This window comes from Aspergillus wentii (genome assembly GCF_001890725.1).
Source record: "Aspergillus wentii DTO 134E9 unplaced genomic scaffold ASPWEscaffold_5, whole genome shotgun sequence".
NCBI classification, from domain to species: Eukaryota; Fungi; Ascomycota; class Eurotiomycetes; order Eurotiales; family Aspergillaceae; genus Aspergillus; species Aspergillus wentii.
The window spans coordinates 1804073-1818361 of NW_024467836.1; the positions used below are offsets into that span (position 1 = coordinate 1804073).

The 14289-nt window shown below is 43.4% G+C and overlaps 3 protein-coding genes across 3 annotated transcripts; all 3 read left to right on the top strand.

Annotated features, from left to right (window-relative positions):
* Positions 1–536: 536 nt before the first annotated feature.
* On the top strand, positions 537–1475 carry ASPWEDRAFT_173747 (SSH4 family protein; the record flags this gene model as incomplete). The annotated part of the gene is made up of 1 exon (XM_040831126.1): positions 537–1475. One exon carries the CDS (start codon positions 537–539, stop codon positions 1473–1475), a length of 939 nt encoding a protein of 312 aa, XP_040687999.1.
* Positions 1476–7189: 5714 nt separating this feature from the next.
* On the top strand, positions 7190–7659 carry ASPWEDRAFT_42296 (uncharacterized protein). The gene has a single exon (XM_040835745.1). The coding sequence runs from the start codon at positions 7380–7382 to the stop codon at positions 7593–7595; it is 216 nt and encodes a 71-aa protein (XP_040688000.1). The 5' UTR covers positions 7190–7379; the 3' UTR covers positions 7596–7659.
* A 2104-nt stretch (positions 7660–9763) lies between these two features.
* On the top strand, positions 9764–12934 carry ASPWEDRAFT_136265 (glycosyltransferase family 2 protein). Its single transcript, XM_040829343.1, has 4 exons — positions 9764–10276; positions 10379–11248; positions 11616–11907; positions 12519–12934. The coding sequence occupies exons 1-4, from the start codon at positions 10239–10241 to the stop codon at positions 12630–12632; spliced, it is 1314 nt and encodes a 437-aa protein (XP_040688001.1). The 5' UTR covers positions 9764–10238; the 3' UTR covers positions 12633–12934.
* Positions 12935–14289: the final 1355 nt, after the last annotated feature.

Sequence of the window (14289 nt, forward strand, 5' to 3'; positions counted from 1 at the left end):
TATAACACTTCCAATTTCACGGTCTAATAACTATTCCTCCCTTGAAATGTAATACAGCAAGTATATAGAACCCACCAGTATAGTAAGTAGTATTGAAAACCTGCCCCGCTAGCCTACCTAGTCTTCCACGGTTCCATCCTCCAAGTCGTAGGTTATGAATCAGGTATTTTATACTGACATTTTGTTGATGTTGTATGATTATTCCTTTATATATCAGTTTATTACTGAGGTTATTAAATTGTATAATATATATTAATAATATTAAATTATTTAATATATATAGATCAAAAACTTAGTCGATGGAGAAGATTTCCGTACGAACTACGATTGATACAACCTTAACTTTTACCTCACTTCATTGATCTTTTTCATTCCACACTACAGTCATTACTATTTGAAGGGCTAGTCACCATTCCTCGGGGGATAATCTTCTAATCGCGGGAGATAAATAAACCTCAAGGCAAACAATCCAGACATATTTACTCCTAGGCACCCGCAGGCTATCACCCATAGGCAAGACCTTCATTGAAACAAAAATGGCAAACCAAACACCTCAGCCGCCTCGAGATCCACCGCCCAGTTATTGTGCTTCGGTCAAACATACTGAAATGAACCCGCCGCCATACCACAATTGGCAGGAGGCTGTCCCTGACACAGCAACCTTCCCACCGCCACCGGTAACAGGGTTCTACTCGTCGAATGCTGGAAATGCCTCCAGCTATGATGCTGAGCGTGCTCATGACTTTTGTGATCGTACACCTTTATGGACCCCCGTGAAGCCTTCCGCCGCCGTATACAGCCAAGTGAATATGCATGATTTTCGCCCTGTACAACCCCGAGAGTTGCACGGTGGCATTTCCTCAATATCCCAGGGTATATGGAGGGGCTTTTCTCAAGACACAAACGGTGACTGCCTCATATTGACAAGCTTGCCACTTTATTTCCCCGTTGAAGATTCTCCTTTCACGACAGAACGAAGCAAGACAATCTACTTTGAAATCAAACTGCTCAGCATTGGTATAGGCCCAGCTGGGACAGGCGATTCCAGTGGGGTTTCCATTGGATTCGTGGCACAACCATACCCAAGCTGGCGATCACCCGGGTGGGAGAGAGGAAGCCTTGGTGTTTTTTCTGATGATGGATGTCGGTTTGTGAATGACTCGTGGGGTGGAAAGGATTTCACAACCGAGTTCAAGGTGGGCGAGACTATTGGATTGGGAATGACATTCTCCCTTCCGGACAACGTCAGCACGGTCTCTGGTAATGAGCCAAAAAAGCCTAAAGTCGATGTTTTCTGTACCCGAAATGGACAGAAAGCGGGCGGGTGGGATCTTAATGAGGAAACTGATGGGGAATCTGGGGGTGTCGAGGGTCTGGAAGGCGATTTTGACCTGTACGGAGCTGTTGGGCTATTTGGTGGGGTTGAGTTTGAGGTCTGCTTTGATCCTAAAAATTGGCTATGGAAACGTGAATGATATGCCGACAGGGTTCGGTATGGCTGTGGATTTTGGTATGATGAAGCTTGTGGAGTTTAAAATATAGCTCAATCTCTCTCGACTACGGTACGAGTGTGTTGTTCTTTAGGTTGATAGCTATACAACTCAAGTGATTCTTCTTGTCAAATACGTTTAACTTTACCATACACCATACAATGGAACCCCCTTCCCTTCTTCTTCTTCTTCTTCTTCTTCTTCTTCTTCTTCTTCTTCCCTTCTTTTTATTTTATTTTATTTTATTTTTTTTCACTATCATGTCTTACCATATCAGTAGCTTCATATTGTCGCACGGTAGTGTTTATAAAGATGGGTGAAAATGATAAACATTTATGCCATCATCAAACTAGATAACATAGTAAAAGCAGCCCATATGTATATTGAAGAGACACTGGAATCGTACTATCTACATGGAGTATCATAAGCCTAGACAATCAGTTGATACATGCATATCAACTGACAGCAGGGCTGTGAATAGGTAAGCAGTGACAATCGTGGAGGGTCTAATGTAGCTATCCATAACTAGATACAAGGAGCCATCCAAGGAAGAACTCCTTATATTTGTAGCTTCATCGGGGTATAATAAAGTCAAGCTTGTCAATGACAATCTCCATGTTGATCAATGTGCAGGTTCCTGGTGAATGGCATACGACGTTGACCTTGTGAAGTGGGGGGGTTGTCCAAAGAACCATGCAGGCATAAATTAGGTTCCATACTAAGTCAACTGCATGGAGTAGTCTCATCTTCGATCAGCCGAGTTGTATGCAAGGTCATGTCATAGGAGTAAGGAATATTAGGGCATGGGCTCGGCCCAACGTCTTTGATAGATCCATGTTCACAAAACGATTCGAGAAGCAACAACTCAGGTCCACATGGGATTTTAGTGGTTAGGGTCTTTTCCGATATCACCTAGACATAGTATGTAATCCATATGTAAACCTGGAGCCAAGCTATTTTTCCAGGCTCCAACCCATGTTGTTTAAGGAAGTACAATTGAGATCAACTGTACCCAGCTCGGCCATATGGAACAAGGGTCCAGTTTGGTCATTTTTTTATTTTTTTTTTTAAAATACACTTTCTTCCCCTCAACCGATCGAGCTTCTCGAAGATTCCTGAAAGAAGACATGCAATGACAATGACGTTACCCAATTGACTGGGTTACGTCCATCCCACTTTGTACAGATGATTGAAAATCTGGATTGAGAATGAGCCAATGACAGATTTCATTCAACTCTACCTTGACAGCAATATCATGTCACTTCGTAAAGATATTCCAAAGAGGGCTGATTATTAATTCAATGCTGTCACTATAGTAAGATCACTGGCCACTAGTCTCAGTAATCCTTGATCCTGGCAGGCACATACATATATGCTAAGGCATGCACATCCGGATTTAGGAACAAAAAGTCAAATCCATGGAGTAGGACAGAAATGACGTGGGTGTGTTCGTCCAAAGTACGACTGGGGGAGTTTTATATAAATTCTATATAACATGATTACTGTTATCCGCCAAAGTGATGCTTACCTTTTCTTCGATGTTTATTGGCCTCGTTTGTTTCACTTTTAGACTCCGTACAACATATAAGGTATACTCTAACCTGGCGGATCATGGCTATTTCTTAATAAGTAAATTCCACTTTCTGACCTGGACGAGACTACTCCATACGGCTTGAATATGGAGTACTAGTACCTACATGATTCTCCAGTAGATGACACAGCACGCAGGCGGAAGTGCGGAGAAGCACATGCTTTTTTCCTAAATAGGAACACAGTGCCTTTAGAATGATCCACACCCTCTTCAGGAAATCAAACGTCACCATGGCCCGTCCTGCCAAGAATCAAATGCAGTTCGACTGGGATGCATTGATTGCAGCAATGTGCTGAAGAAGAAGACAGTTATGCCAGCTCTTTTTTTTCCCCTCTCCCTCCCTCACTTTCTTTTCTCCACTACAGGTCGCTGGGAGTCGAGACCGGATCGACGAGGCTGTCTATTTCTCGACAAGAACCCAATATTCGACCAGATGGTCATGCCGTGTTTGACAGCCACCAAGAATCACAATCACCATCTATTTGTAGTCATGAGTTCGAACTTCGGACAGCTCCCGAGAGCCATCCCGTCTCTTTAATGACTGGCAAAATAATGACCGCCCAAAAAATAGTAATTATTATTCTGGTGTCAATTATAATAAAATAAGGGCAAGGAAAAACAAGAAAGAAAGAAAAGAAAAGAAACCGACAAGTTGGTATATCGAGTAAATGAAGGAGATAGAGTGGGACGGGGGCGGACTACGGAGGCCCCGGAGGAGGATGATTACCTGCCTGGTATGTCTAGTATGTGAGGTTGATGAAACGGAGTGCTTGAGACTAGCCGCATGGGAGCTGCAGTAGATCGGTGACTAAAGCAAGCCTCGTCGTGCGAAAATCAGGCGGCCAGACTTTGTTGGCGCGGACAGCAATCTTGCATGGGCCAATCAGCATGGGCGGCCCCAAACTGGTTAGGTTCCAATGCCACCTTACCTGAAGAAGTACATTGACACCGTTGCCACTATTATTAGGTGGCGAAGAAGACAACATATTCGTACAGAGTACTGCTAGACTACTAGGTACTGCCTTAGCAGTAACAACTACCTTTAGTAGTATGATTCTTTATTGTCCAGGTGACTCGACAATATTTGAAATATTGAACATTACTCGCTATCGCCGCTACTAGTTTCGATCATGCTCGTTCGGGTCTTTCTGCCTACTAGTATCTCTATTGAGCTCCTCAAAGTCAAATTAAAGCCCATACATACTATGTGTACCTAGATATTCTTGTTAGATCTCAAATTCTCTTTGCAAATCCCCTTTTGACAAGTCCACGACTCGATTTTATGGGTCCTTGGAGAACAATATGATGATACATTCACCTTGGGATATTTCCTTTGATGAATCCCTTCCCTGGTCCCTATTGAGTTGGTTTTGATTATCCTCCTGCCCCATCGTTGTTTAACACGTAGCGGGCGCGGCAGATGCCAACCGCAGATGACAAAAGCACCATTTCTTTAAGCGAACCAGAAGGCTCGCGGCGGAGAATTCTGTCCCCATCTCAAAACCAAAAAGTAAACGGCCTTTTTCATTTCGCTTTTTCATTTTTTTTTTGTGAACTTTTTTATGTAGTGATTCCCACAGACCACAAGCCAAACGCATCCCCCTAAAAAGTTCCACCTGTAACCAGCGCTTGGTTAGTTGTTCAAGGCTCCACCCCCACCCAGGCATATGTAGTAAGAGACGATCTGAGTTCAGTTCCTGTATGAATCTGTGTCAACGAGCCGTCTCGAGTGCAAGTTTATCCCGAAAAGGAAGCAGGATTTGCATTTCCCTGTACCTGAGATAGTGTCTTTTTGTCTTTCTTTCTTTCTTTTTTTCTTTTTTTCTTTTTTTCTTCTGGGACCCTCCCCTTGCTCATCTGAGCCAACGATGATGAATTGGTAAGATCATACTGCATAGAGAGAATTACCATTCATGATACAGAGAAATGAGAAGGCTAGAGAGAGTCAAAAGTGAGAAATAAAAGGGCATGCGGCTGGCGCACTCCCCGATCGGCCGTCGAGGCGTTAACGGCATAAAGCTGCATGTCATACTCATCTCCCCTCGGAGTCTGTACTCCGTACGGAGTACTCAGTCTCACAACAGATGAACAGAGTACTGGAGAGTCTCCGTTCTATCTGAAATTCTAAATTCTAAGGTTGACATTTGCCACCCGAGGGGATCCATTCTAGACGGTTTTGGTGGACAGTGCACTGAAACGGTGGGTAAACCCGCGGCAGTCCGGTGAGAAATTGGTGATGATTTCCGGAGCCCGGAGTTGACAGTTGGATAGTTAGGACGGGACCACTCTCTCGAGTCGAGCAAGAGGCTTGTTGTTTGGACAAACTAGCCCCGAAATGCTCGTCCATGATTCATTGTCACCATTAGGTCCGTACATAGTCACAATCAACAGGATCGATCCATGGATGGAGAGGAAGGCTCGGCCATTCCCGGGTGTGGGTGGAGAGTTCGGCGGAGTCCTGGTCAAAGTCCGTGCAGCCGAGATACGCGTCTGTTTCACTCCAGATATGAGATGGTCGCTGGCAAATAATGTCTTGCTACATGCAACGTCGACCATTTTCTGGTCAGATTTACTGGGCTCGAGTTGAGTGCTATGTAAGTTAGCATTGACATCCCTGAAGTTCTGAACCGACTGATGGCTGCATTTCGGCTTCGGTTCCGACTGCGACAGAAGGAAATCGTAATGTTAGTTAATGCTCGAGGACAAAAATGGTAATCAGAAGAGGGTCCATATCCTATTTTCTGTTCGTGGACGGCCTTTTAGAGCTATTTGCTGTACCTGTCAACATTTGAATATCACACCCGTGCCCAAAGTACGATATCTGATATTTGCTGTGCATCCTACATACTATCGATCGCACAGCAAGGCATGCTATGTAATACAATGCCTCTAAACAATATATGTATACTTAGATACGTAGTCTATTCTTCCATACAATAATACAAAAAATACCATAATAAATTAGGAATCATATTTGCACCATGCACCATATTATTTCCTATCGCATATAGTAATGAAATGATAAGACTCAGGTCGAGACTCCAGACTCAAAGACCAGAGTCCAAAAGTCCATGGCTCCATCCATAAGCACGATGATATAACCATTTAGGGCAACTTGCAGGAGCATCCTCATCACTTGTAGCCACTAAAGCTGGGGACGGCATAAAAGAGCCCCGGATCAGTTCCTTTTAACATTGATGAGCACGAGCTGTCCCAGATGCCAAGGCGACCTCATGCGGGTCAACTGTTGGCTATTTTTTAATAACAATAATAACAATAATAATAATAGGTAATAATAATATTATTATTACTAGTAGTATTCTGATTTCTTTTCTTTCTTTTCTTTCTTTCTCTTTTTTTTTTCACGACGGAAAAAAGAGCTTGGGCCGCAGGTGGGTAGGTACTTTGGTGCTTTTTTTTTCTTCTTTTTTTCCCTTAAAAAGATTGCATGGGCTAATCATGTACGGAGGAATTAATGTATACAGTATCATCCATGTCCATCGAGCGGGTGAGAGAGATTACGCCAGTTCTGGAGTGATTGGCCCGAGATTTATCCCGCTCGAGTTCGTTTCCTTTATTACTCTCTTGCTTGATGGCTGACAGCTGAGGGACACTAACTAGGCAAGTTCCTGGCTTAGTTTTAATATATTCTTCTTTTTCTTCTCTTTTTTTTTTTTTTTTTTAAAAAAAGAATGTCTATTCCCTTTCCCCTCCGATTTAGTTCATTCATTAGATTTTTTTTTTTGCCGCGTTTTCGTTTTACCCATTTGTATGCATACAAGGGTCATTTAGCCGTTACAGAGTACTTTTACCTTAGGTTCTTTGAATCCATTTATTATGATCCAACCAATCAAGAGTATTTGCAGCAAATTCCCACTAATCAGTGGGCGAACCGTCAGCGGTTCTTGGTGAGGATTTGATGGAGACTCGGAAGTTGGTCAGTGCCCTTTTCTTCGCAACCCCTTTTTGTTCTCTCTGGAACTGAGATGGGAAATATGGAAATTCCCGATCATCCATGCTAAATGTTTCATGGAGGATACCATTATTATTCAAGGCACGATAACAGTACACGAATTGAAGACCGGGTTGCCCCCCGCCACTGTGGCTGCGAGTAAACAGGATATAGTGTCTCAGCCGGGCGATTACTATGTATATCAAAATCGCCTTCTTCAAGTCTTGCATACTACACGTACCATGGAATCATTTGCCTTCCAGTCATCATGGACTCGCCTCTCTGATTACTCTTTCACACTATCTTAATTCCGTACACGACTAGGCAATTTTCAGCAGATAATAAAATGGCATTGTCTCTCTTCCTTTCCCTGACTGGACATTGCATCTGGGGAATGGTCTCGACTTCGTATTACGCCCAGCCTATCGCACAACGCTTCTTCTCCCCACCCAAGCTTCAAATGATCCATAATAATCGTTTAGCGGCCGTGGGCTGCACGAGCGACAAAGCGGCTTGCTTACACGGGGTTGGACGATCGCCGCTAGGATCACCGTTGTCTTGAACTTTTTCGGCTGGAGGCCTTAGTTACCTAATGCCGGTAGATACAAAAGCATTTTTGCACAGAGCACCAAAAAACTTATCCACCATGTACGATCTGATGTTGAACTCTCTCTCTCTCTCTGTGTGGGTGTGTGAGTGAGCAGTGTGACAGGTTCGGCTGCTTGATATCATCATATCCTGCAAAGCCGCAGGACCTTGACGTATCTCTTCCTCCACAGCGCCTTGAGAGCCTGATCGGGACCAGCCTAGTTGGTAGCTCGAATTGCGTGCCTTTTCAGAAAGGCAACCAAATGCTAACCATTACGAAGCTATCATTTTCCCCGATACTACTCCGTTTTTTCGTACTTCTGCCTGATGCCTCCGAGCGGAGGATTGCATACTTCAATCCTTGGCTGGATTTCCCTTCCTCCCTTCCCCCCTTCCCCTCCCCCCGTACAGTCTAAGTCTACAGCGTGCTATTTCCGGATCAAATACTAGTGTGGTGTAGGCACTCTAATCAGTACAGGTGTTTCTTGAACTAGATTGTTAAGGTTTACGAATCGCATACATTCCATGGTTTGCCTCGATAAATCATCATGACAAGCACAAAGTACATTGTTATTTATTTATCGCTTCTTTATGGTAGATTTAGGCACATTCAGGATGAGTGTCTGTAAGGAACAGGAGCCGTGGTTCCTCGATCAGACAGCTAACAGGAAGAGTCCATGTGCCAGTTGCAGGGCATGTACAAGTCAACAACAATGCACGAGGGAAACAAAAAATAGAAATGCAAAAATCTCACGACGTCAGTCAAGCTCATTTGACATCCTGTTTATGATTCGGCTGGATACCGATCATGTATATCATCACGTATAACCAATCCTTGCCCTTATACTGTATCGCATAAAGGAGGGAAGATGCAAACCATGAGGTCTAGACATATGATATTGACAAGGGGGCGAAGATCTCACGTGAATCATGCCGGAGATTTTATTTCACTTGCTTTCTATTTATTATTATTTTAATGTTTTCTTTTTATTGATTTCGATCGGAGCTGACTACCGTAGACAGGCTGATATAGTACATCTGTATGCAGCCATGTTGCGCCACCATGGAGAAGGTACATTTACTTCGTACATACTCTGCCCTGCCCAACAGATTTAATTTCTTATCGTATTATTATAAATCTAAATCGACATTCACATAGCCTGCCATGAATCTACTACAAGCAGGTAAGATCATAAGTACACAATATGGATCCTTACTCGTTGAGGCAACTTGGGAGGTCAGTCGGCAAGTGCTGAGAAAGCTTTCTCCACTGGTGTAATAATAATAAGAATAATACAAAATTACCAATAAAATAGTAAGAATAATATTTATCAAAATCATACGCAAAAAGAGAGAGAGAGAGTTTCTGTCCCCTCCGAGATTCCTGATCATCCAACCGACCATCTCCACTTATTCTTTTTTAGTTAGTCCGTCGGTCCATCGGCATCGCTTGCTCATCGGCCTTGATAGATGAACGAGCCACCAATGCATCTGAATTGAAAAGTGCAATAAAAATCCTGGACATTATAAAAGAATAGATTATTCTAGAGGCCATGGTAGAACAGGGTAGCTCTTTATATTTACAGGGTTCAAATACACACCAGCACACTATTATGTTCAAGTGTTCAGTTTTCAGTAAACTTAAGGCCCCTCCCCCAGTAGGCCCAGCACGCACCGAGCCTTTCGGAGACACCCACCCCAGCTACTTACTAGTCCTAGTCTAGCGCATGTACTTGCTTTAGTATCGTCATCTAACTTAGCCCCAACCCACCCACCACCCTAGCCCCAACCCACCCCCTGGTCCATGTCACTCTCCAGTAGCTGCATGGGCCGCCGCCAATCCCTTCTCCACTTTCAATATCCTCCATTGCATCCATGCTTGCCCCCATCAGTCCATCTAGATCCAGGGTCTCTGACGCACGAGGGCAAAAATACTCCTGCATGACACTCAAAATGACAAAAGAACTGGAGCCCACAAGTGACTTTTTTTTTTTTTTTTTTTTTTTTTAATAAATTTATTATTATTATTATTATTATTATTATTATTTTTTATTTATTTATTATTATTCTTTTTTTAATTTTTTTTTTGCCATGGTTCAATTGTTATCTGGATACCGGACCTTCTAAACATGTGCCTTCTCCTGCCGTAGACTCCATCGCCGACAAATAAAAATCCCCAATGGTGCATATCTGTTGATATTCGCCTGCTTTTTCAAGCCTAATAATAATTAACCCGGAAGAATTCTCCTCTGACTTGAGGAAGCTCTGTCGCCCAGAAACATTCGTTTACCTTTCTCTCTTCTCCCTCCCTCAACCTTTTTCTTTTCTTTCTCTTTCTCTCTCTTCCTCATCTCTTCATCTCTTCCTCATCTCTTCCTCAAATTCTCTCGAGGGACCCTCCACTCTTTCCTCTTCCTCTTTCCTCTTCCCTCTTCCCTCTTCTGTGGACAATTGATCTCCTAGAGGCAGTGTCCAAAAGGCATCGTCGCCTTCCTTTCCCTACACTACCTTACCGTGGGCATTTTACACTGTTCTGTTTCTCCCACTACAGAAAGAAGAATCCAGTTCAATTAGTCCAAGAAGCGAAACGCTCTTTGTGAACGTGTTTCTTTTGAATATGGCTTTCCCATTTATGAGAGCATTTCTCGCTCTTTTGTTAGTAGCTAATTTTTTTACTCTCTTCACCCCTCATACCCTCTATATTCATTGGCAGCTTGATGAGAAATATACCAATGACTGACTTCTTTGTACTTGCAGCGTCTATCGTTATTTCCGCCTGGTTGTGAACCTCTTCTCTTTCTGGACTTTCAAGCCCATTCCTCCACCGGATAACCCGAAATTGACGGCGCAGGATGTCACAGTGATTCTCCCAACCTTAGAGGGTTGTGGTGATGAATTAGTTGAGACAATCAGAACCATTCTCGAAAACCGACCTCGTGAGCTTCTACTGGTGACCATTGAGGCAAATCGAAAGAAGGCCCAAAACATGCTGGATGCGATGCCAGCGTCAAAATCGAGGATCCGTCTCTTTACAGTCACGCACCCCAATAAGCGACGTCAAATGACTCGGGCCATTCCAGAAGTTCAAACTGCGATCACAATCTTTGCCGATGATGATGTGAGCTGGCCACACACCCTGCTCCCTTGGATCTTGGCACCCTTTGAGAAAGATGAGAGATATGGAGGTGTGGTCACCTGCCAACGACTGCGTCGTGCAGTTAACCCGACATTGCCACAGCGTGTCTGGGGCTTTCTGGGAGCTTTGTACTTGGAGAGAAGAAACTTCGACTGTGCAGCTACGACCCATTTGGATGGTGGGCTCCCTTGCATGTCAGGACGAACTGTGGCATACAGGACCGGGATTCTTCAAGATGAAGGCTTCACCTATGCGTTCACAAACGAAGAATGGTGGTTTGGTAAATACCAGCTTAATGCAGATGACGACAACTTCATTACCCGCTGGATGGTGAACCACGGTTGGGAGACCTTCATGCAGTACCACCCTGAAGCCGAAGTTCAGACCACTCTGGAAGACAACAACAAATTCCTGAAGCAATGTGCGCGATGGTCTCGAAGCAACTGGAGGAGCAACCTTACCAGTATGTTTCACGAAAAAACCATTTGGCAGTAAGTTCTCCTGTTCCCTTGCTCTTTTCTTGCTTTTCTTTTTAAAAAATGTGTTTTCATTTATTTTCATTATTTATTTTCATTATTTTACAATTTGTCTTTTGCTCTTGTTGGATTGATCCTCCACAACCCAAGATGTGGCTACGCGTCTCCTTGACCTGAAATGTTGCAGCGATTCGGGGAACAGACCTGCCTGCACTGGCCTGGAATTACAAAAGTGGCCGGATCATCGTTAGCAGGTCAGCGCGCGAGTTGTGATTCATCGAAACGGGTGTGGAGGATATCCAATTTGAGCAAGGCACATAACCTACTAAAAACAAGCGCCTCGTTTAAGCCGCACGCTAACATTTGGGGTCTGTGTTTCCAGCCGCCAGCCTTGGAGCGCGTATGCCGTCCATATGACAACGCTATCGCCCCCGGCTCTCTTGGGCGATGTGTTGCTCCTTTTATTATGTCACAAAGCCACTGTGTCTTGGAGCGATGATTCACATGCTTTGGCGATGCAAGCTCTTGGGGTGTGGATGTTTATTAGCAAGTTCATCAAACTTCTGGGCCACTACATCCGCTACCCGGTGGATGTCTTGCTGTTGCCCGTGTCCATTCTCTTTGGTTATTTCCACGGAGGAATCAAGATGTACGCAGTGCTGACTCTCAATGTGGTAAGTTGCAAATCCTGGATTTTTTTTCTTTTTTTTTTGCATGTGGATTCGATACAGGGTGTGCCCACTGCAGCACTCCAAGCCTCCCTCTGGAGCTACTAGGCTTTGGGTGGAAGTCGGTTCTAGCCTTCTTCGGGCTGCCTAAGCATCCCTCGACCCCATCCCCTCCTATGAGAGCCCGCCAAAAACCAAAAACGCATTGATCATGGGTCTCTTCCCCTCTCGTCTCGCATTTGTGTAATTTGTTGTTATTACTCGGTCTTCCCACACCTGGTAATCCGGGTTGAGGCCGTGGTGGAGATATACACGACTTTTTTGTTTTTATCATCCCCATTTCCTTTTTATTGTGTTCGAAATGTTTTTCTGTCCATAACTGTCATCTTTGTCGTTTCTGTCATTTCTGTTTTTTCCCCTTTTCCTTTTCTTTTTATTTGTTTGTTTATTTTTTTTTACCCCCCTGGTCATATTTTGCTTGATGGCCAATCGAGGTGCAGTGGTGTATTTTTTAGCATCATGTCGTGCTCTGTTCGAAGTTTACATTCCTACCCACCATCCCACCCACACATCTGTCCAATGAAGACGCCACTAACATTGAGTTTTTACGTCGACAGACTACATGGGGTAGCCGAGATGGTGCCGATGATTATGACGCGGAGCGCATGAAGAAACGAACAGACATCGACCGGATGAAGCGACCTTACTACCCCAACTTTATAATGCAATAATTTGCTTCCCCGTGGTCGACGAATACTTGACTGGGAATTTCGTTTTAAATTTGATGCACTTCTCGACTTGCATCGTCCAATCCGATGAAACTGCTAGCTGCTATGCGCTTTGCCTCCTGGTCGAACGACCAAACCGCACACACCCATAACGATTGGATCGATGAGTCGAGTGACATCTGAGAAAGGATTGGGGTAGTCATCTCAACAGATCGAGACCGCTGGCCGATGATCTTAATTTATGCTTACGACGAAACGCCTTGACGACGCCATTTCCTGAAAGAAAAAAAAAAAAAAAAAAACACACGAGCAACATGAATCCTCGAAAGCGATTCTAGACGTCTTCAGCGCTTGAAAACCAGTTGCGCAGTACACAAGACAAATTTTTTTTTCTTTATTTCTTTTTCTATTATTTTTATTTTTGCCTATTTTTATTGTTCTTTTTTTCCGTTTCTCTTTTTGCCAGCATCGGATTCGGCAATGGTTTTATGCAAGATACCGCTTCAGTAGCAGTGTGCTAATTTTCTCCCACTGCTCTGTTTTATTTCTCCGTATTATTTTTTGATTTCCTATTTTTACCCTGCTATTTTTCTCCATACATCTCTGGTGATCGGGGTCAACGGAACCGGGATACCAGGATGATGATATCCTCCATTTGCACTTGATTGACATCAAAAGACAACAGATCTCGAGGCTTTAAGGGGGTTTCTTGTAAATTACAAAAGCGTGGGCGGGTCCTCTCGTCGCTTGGTTTCTATATTTCCCACTATTATTAACATTTTCCTTTTCTCTTTTTCCTTTAGATTGGAAGATGGGAGGTATTCTGAAGTTATTTTTCAAACTCATTGCTGTTATTCTCGTATCTTTTTCCTTCCTCCTAACCATAATAATGTCTAATGTGCTGGTTAATGTTAAATACATTAAATCAACTCTCTTCACATAATATGCCCATGATATTTTCCACAATCTATCCTTCTTCCCTTATACCTCGTGGATGAAGGAATGAATTGACAATAGCTCTTAAAGAAAACATCGCTCCCTGGTATTAACAAGATTGGACATGTTTCTGTAAACTGTTATGTAGTTATAGGTAACCAGGCAAAGTACAAGTTCATAGATAATTTATACACCTTGAAAACATGCAATGTTGATTAGTTATTATACATCCTTATTTTAGACCCCCTTATTATTGCAGCTGACAAGTCGGAATGAATCCATTGCAGCTAGACCCGAAGCTACTAGCAGCCCTACAACATGGAGGAAAACAGGATCAAGAAAAAGAAAAAGTTTACTATTATTATAGGCTTTCAATGGGTTTGGTGTGGTGGTTACTTATGTACATATTGCACCCCGAATGCTACCGGAACGAGGTAGCGTCCCTGTAGCAAAATTATTTAAAAATGCGAAAAAGAACCTAGGTAGCCTCCTTCAAACCAGTTAGATGGGCTGCTATGCTAGTAAAGCAAGCCGTTTTTGTTGGCAATCCTGGGTTATATTGTGCTGTACATTCGAGTGATTTGCGGAGAATAGCAGTGTGGCGCCTGTGGCGATCTGGGCCGAACCCGCCGATAGAAAATAATGAGTGATAACGGTCAACTTCACTGTCCTTAGGTCTCCCTACCAGCTGTCTGCGGATTTTTATTTTCTTTTTTTTTTTTTC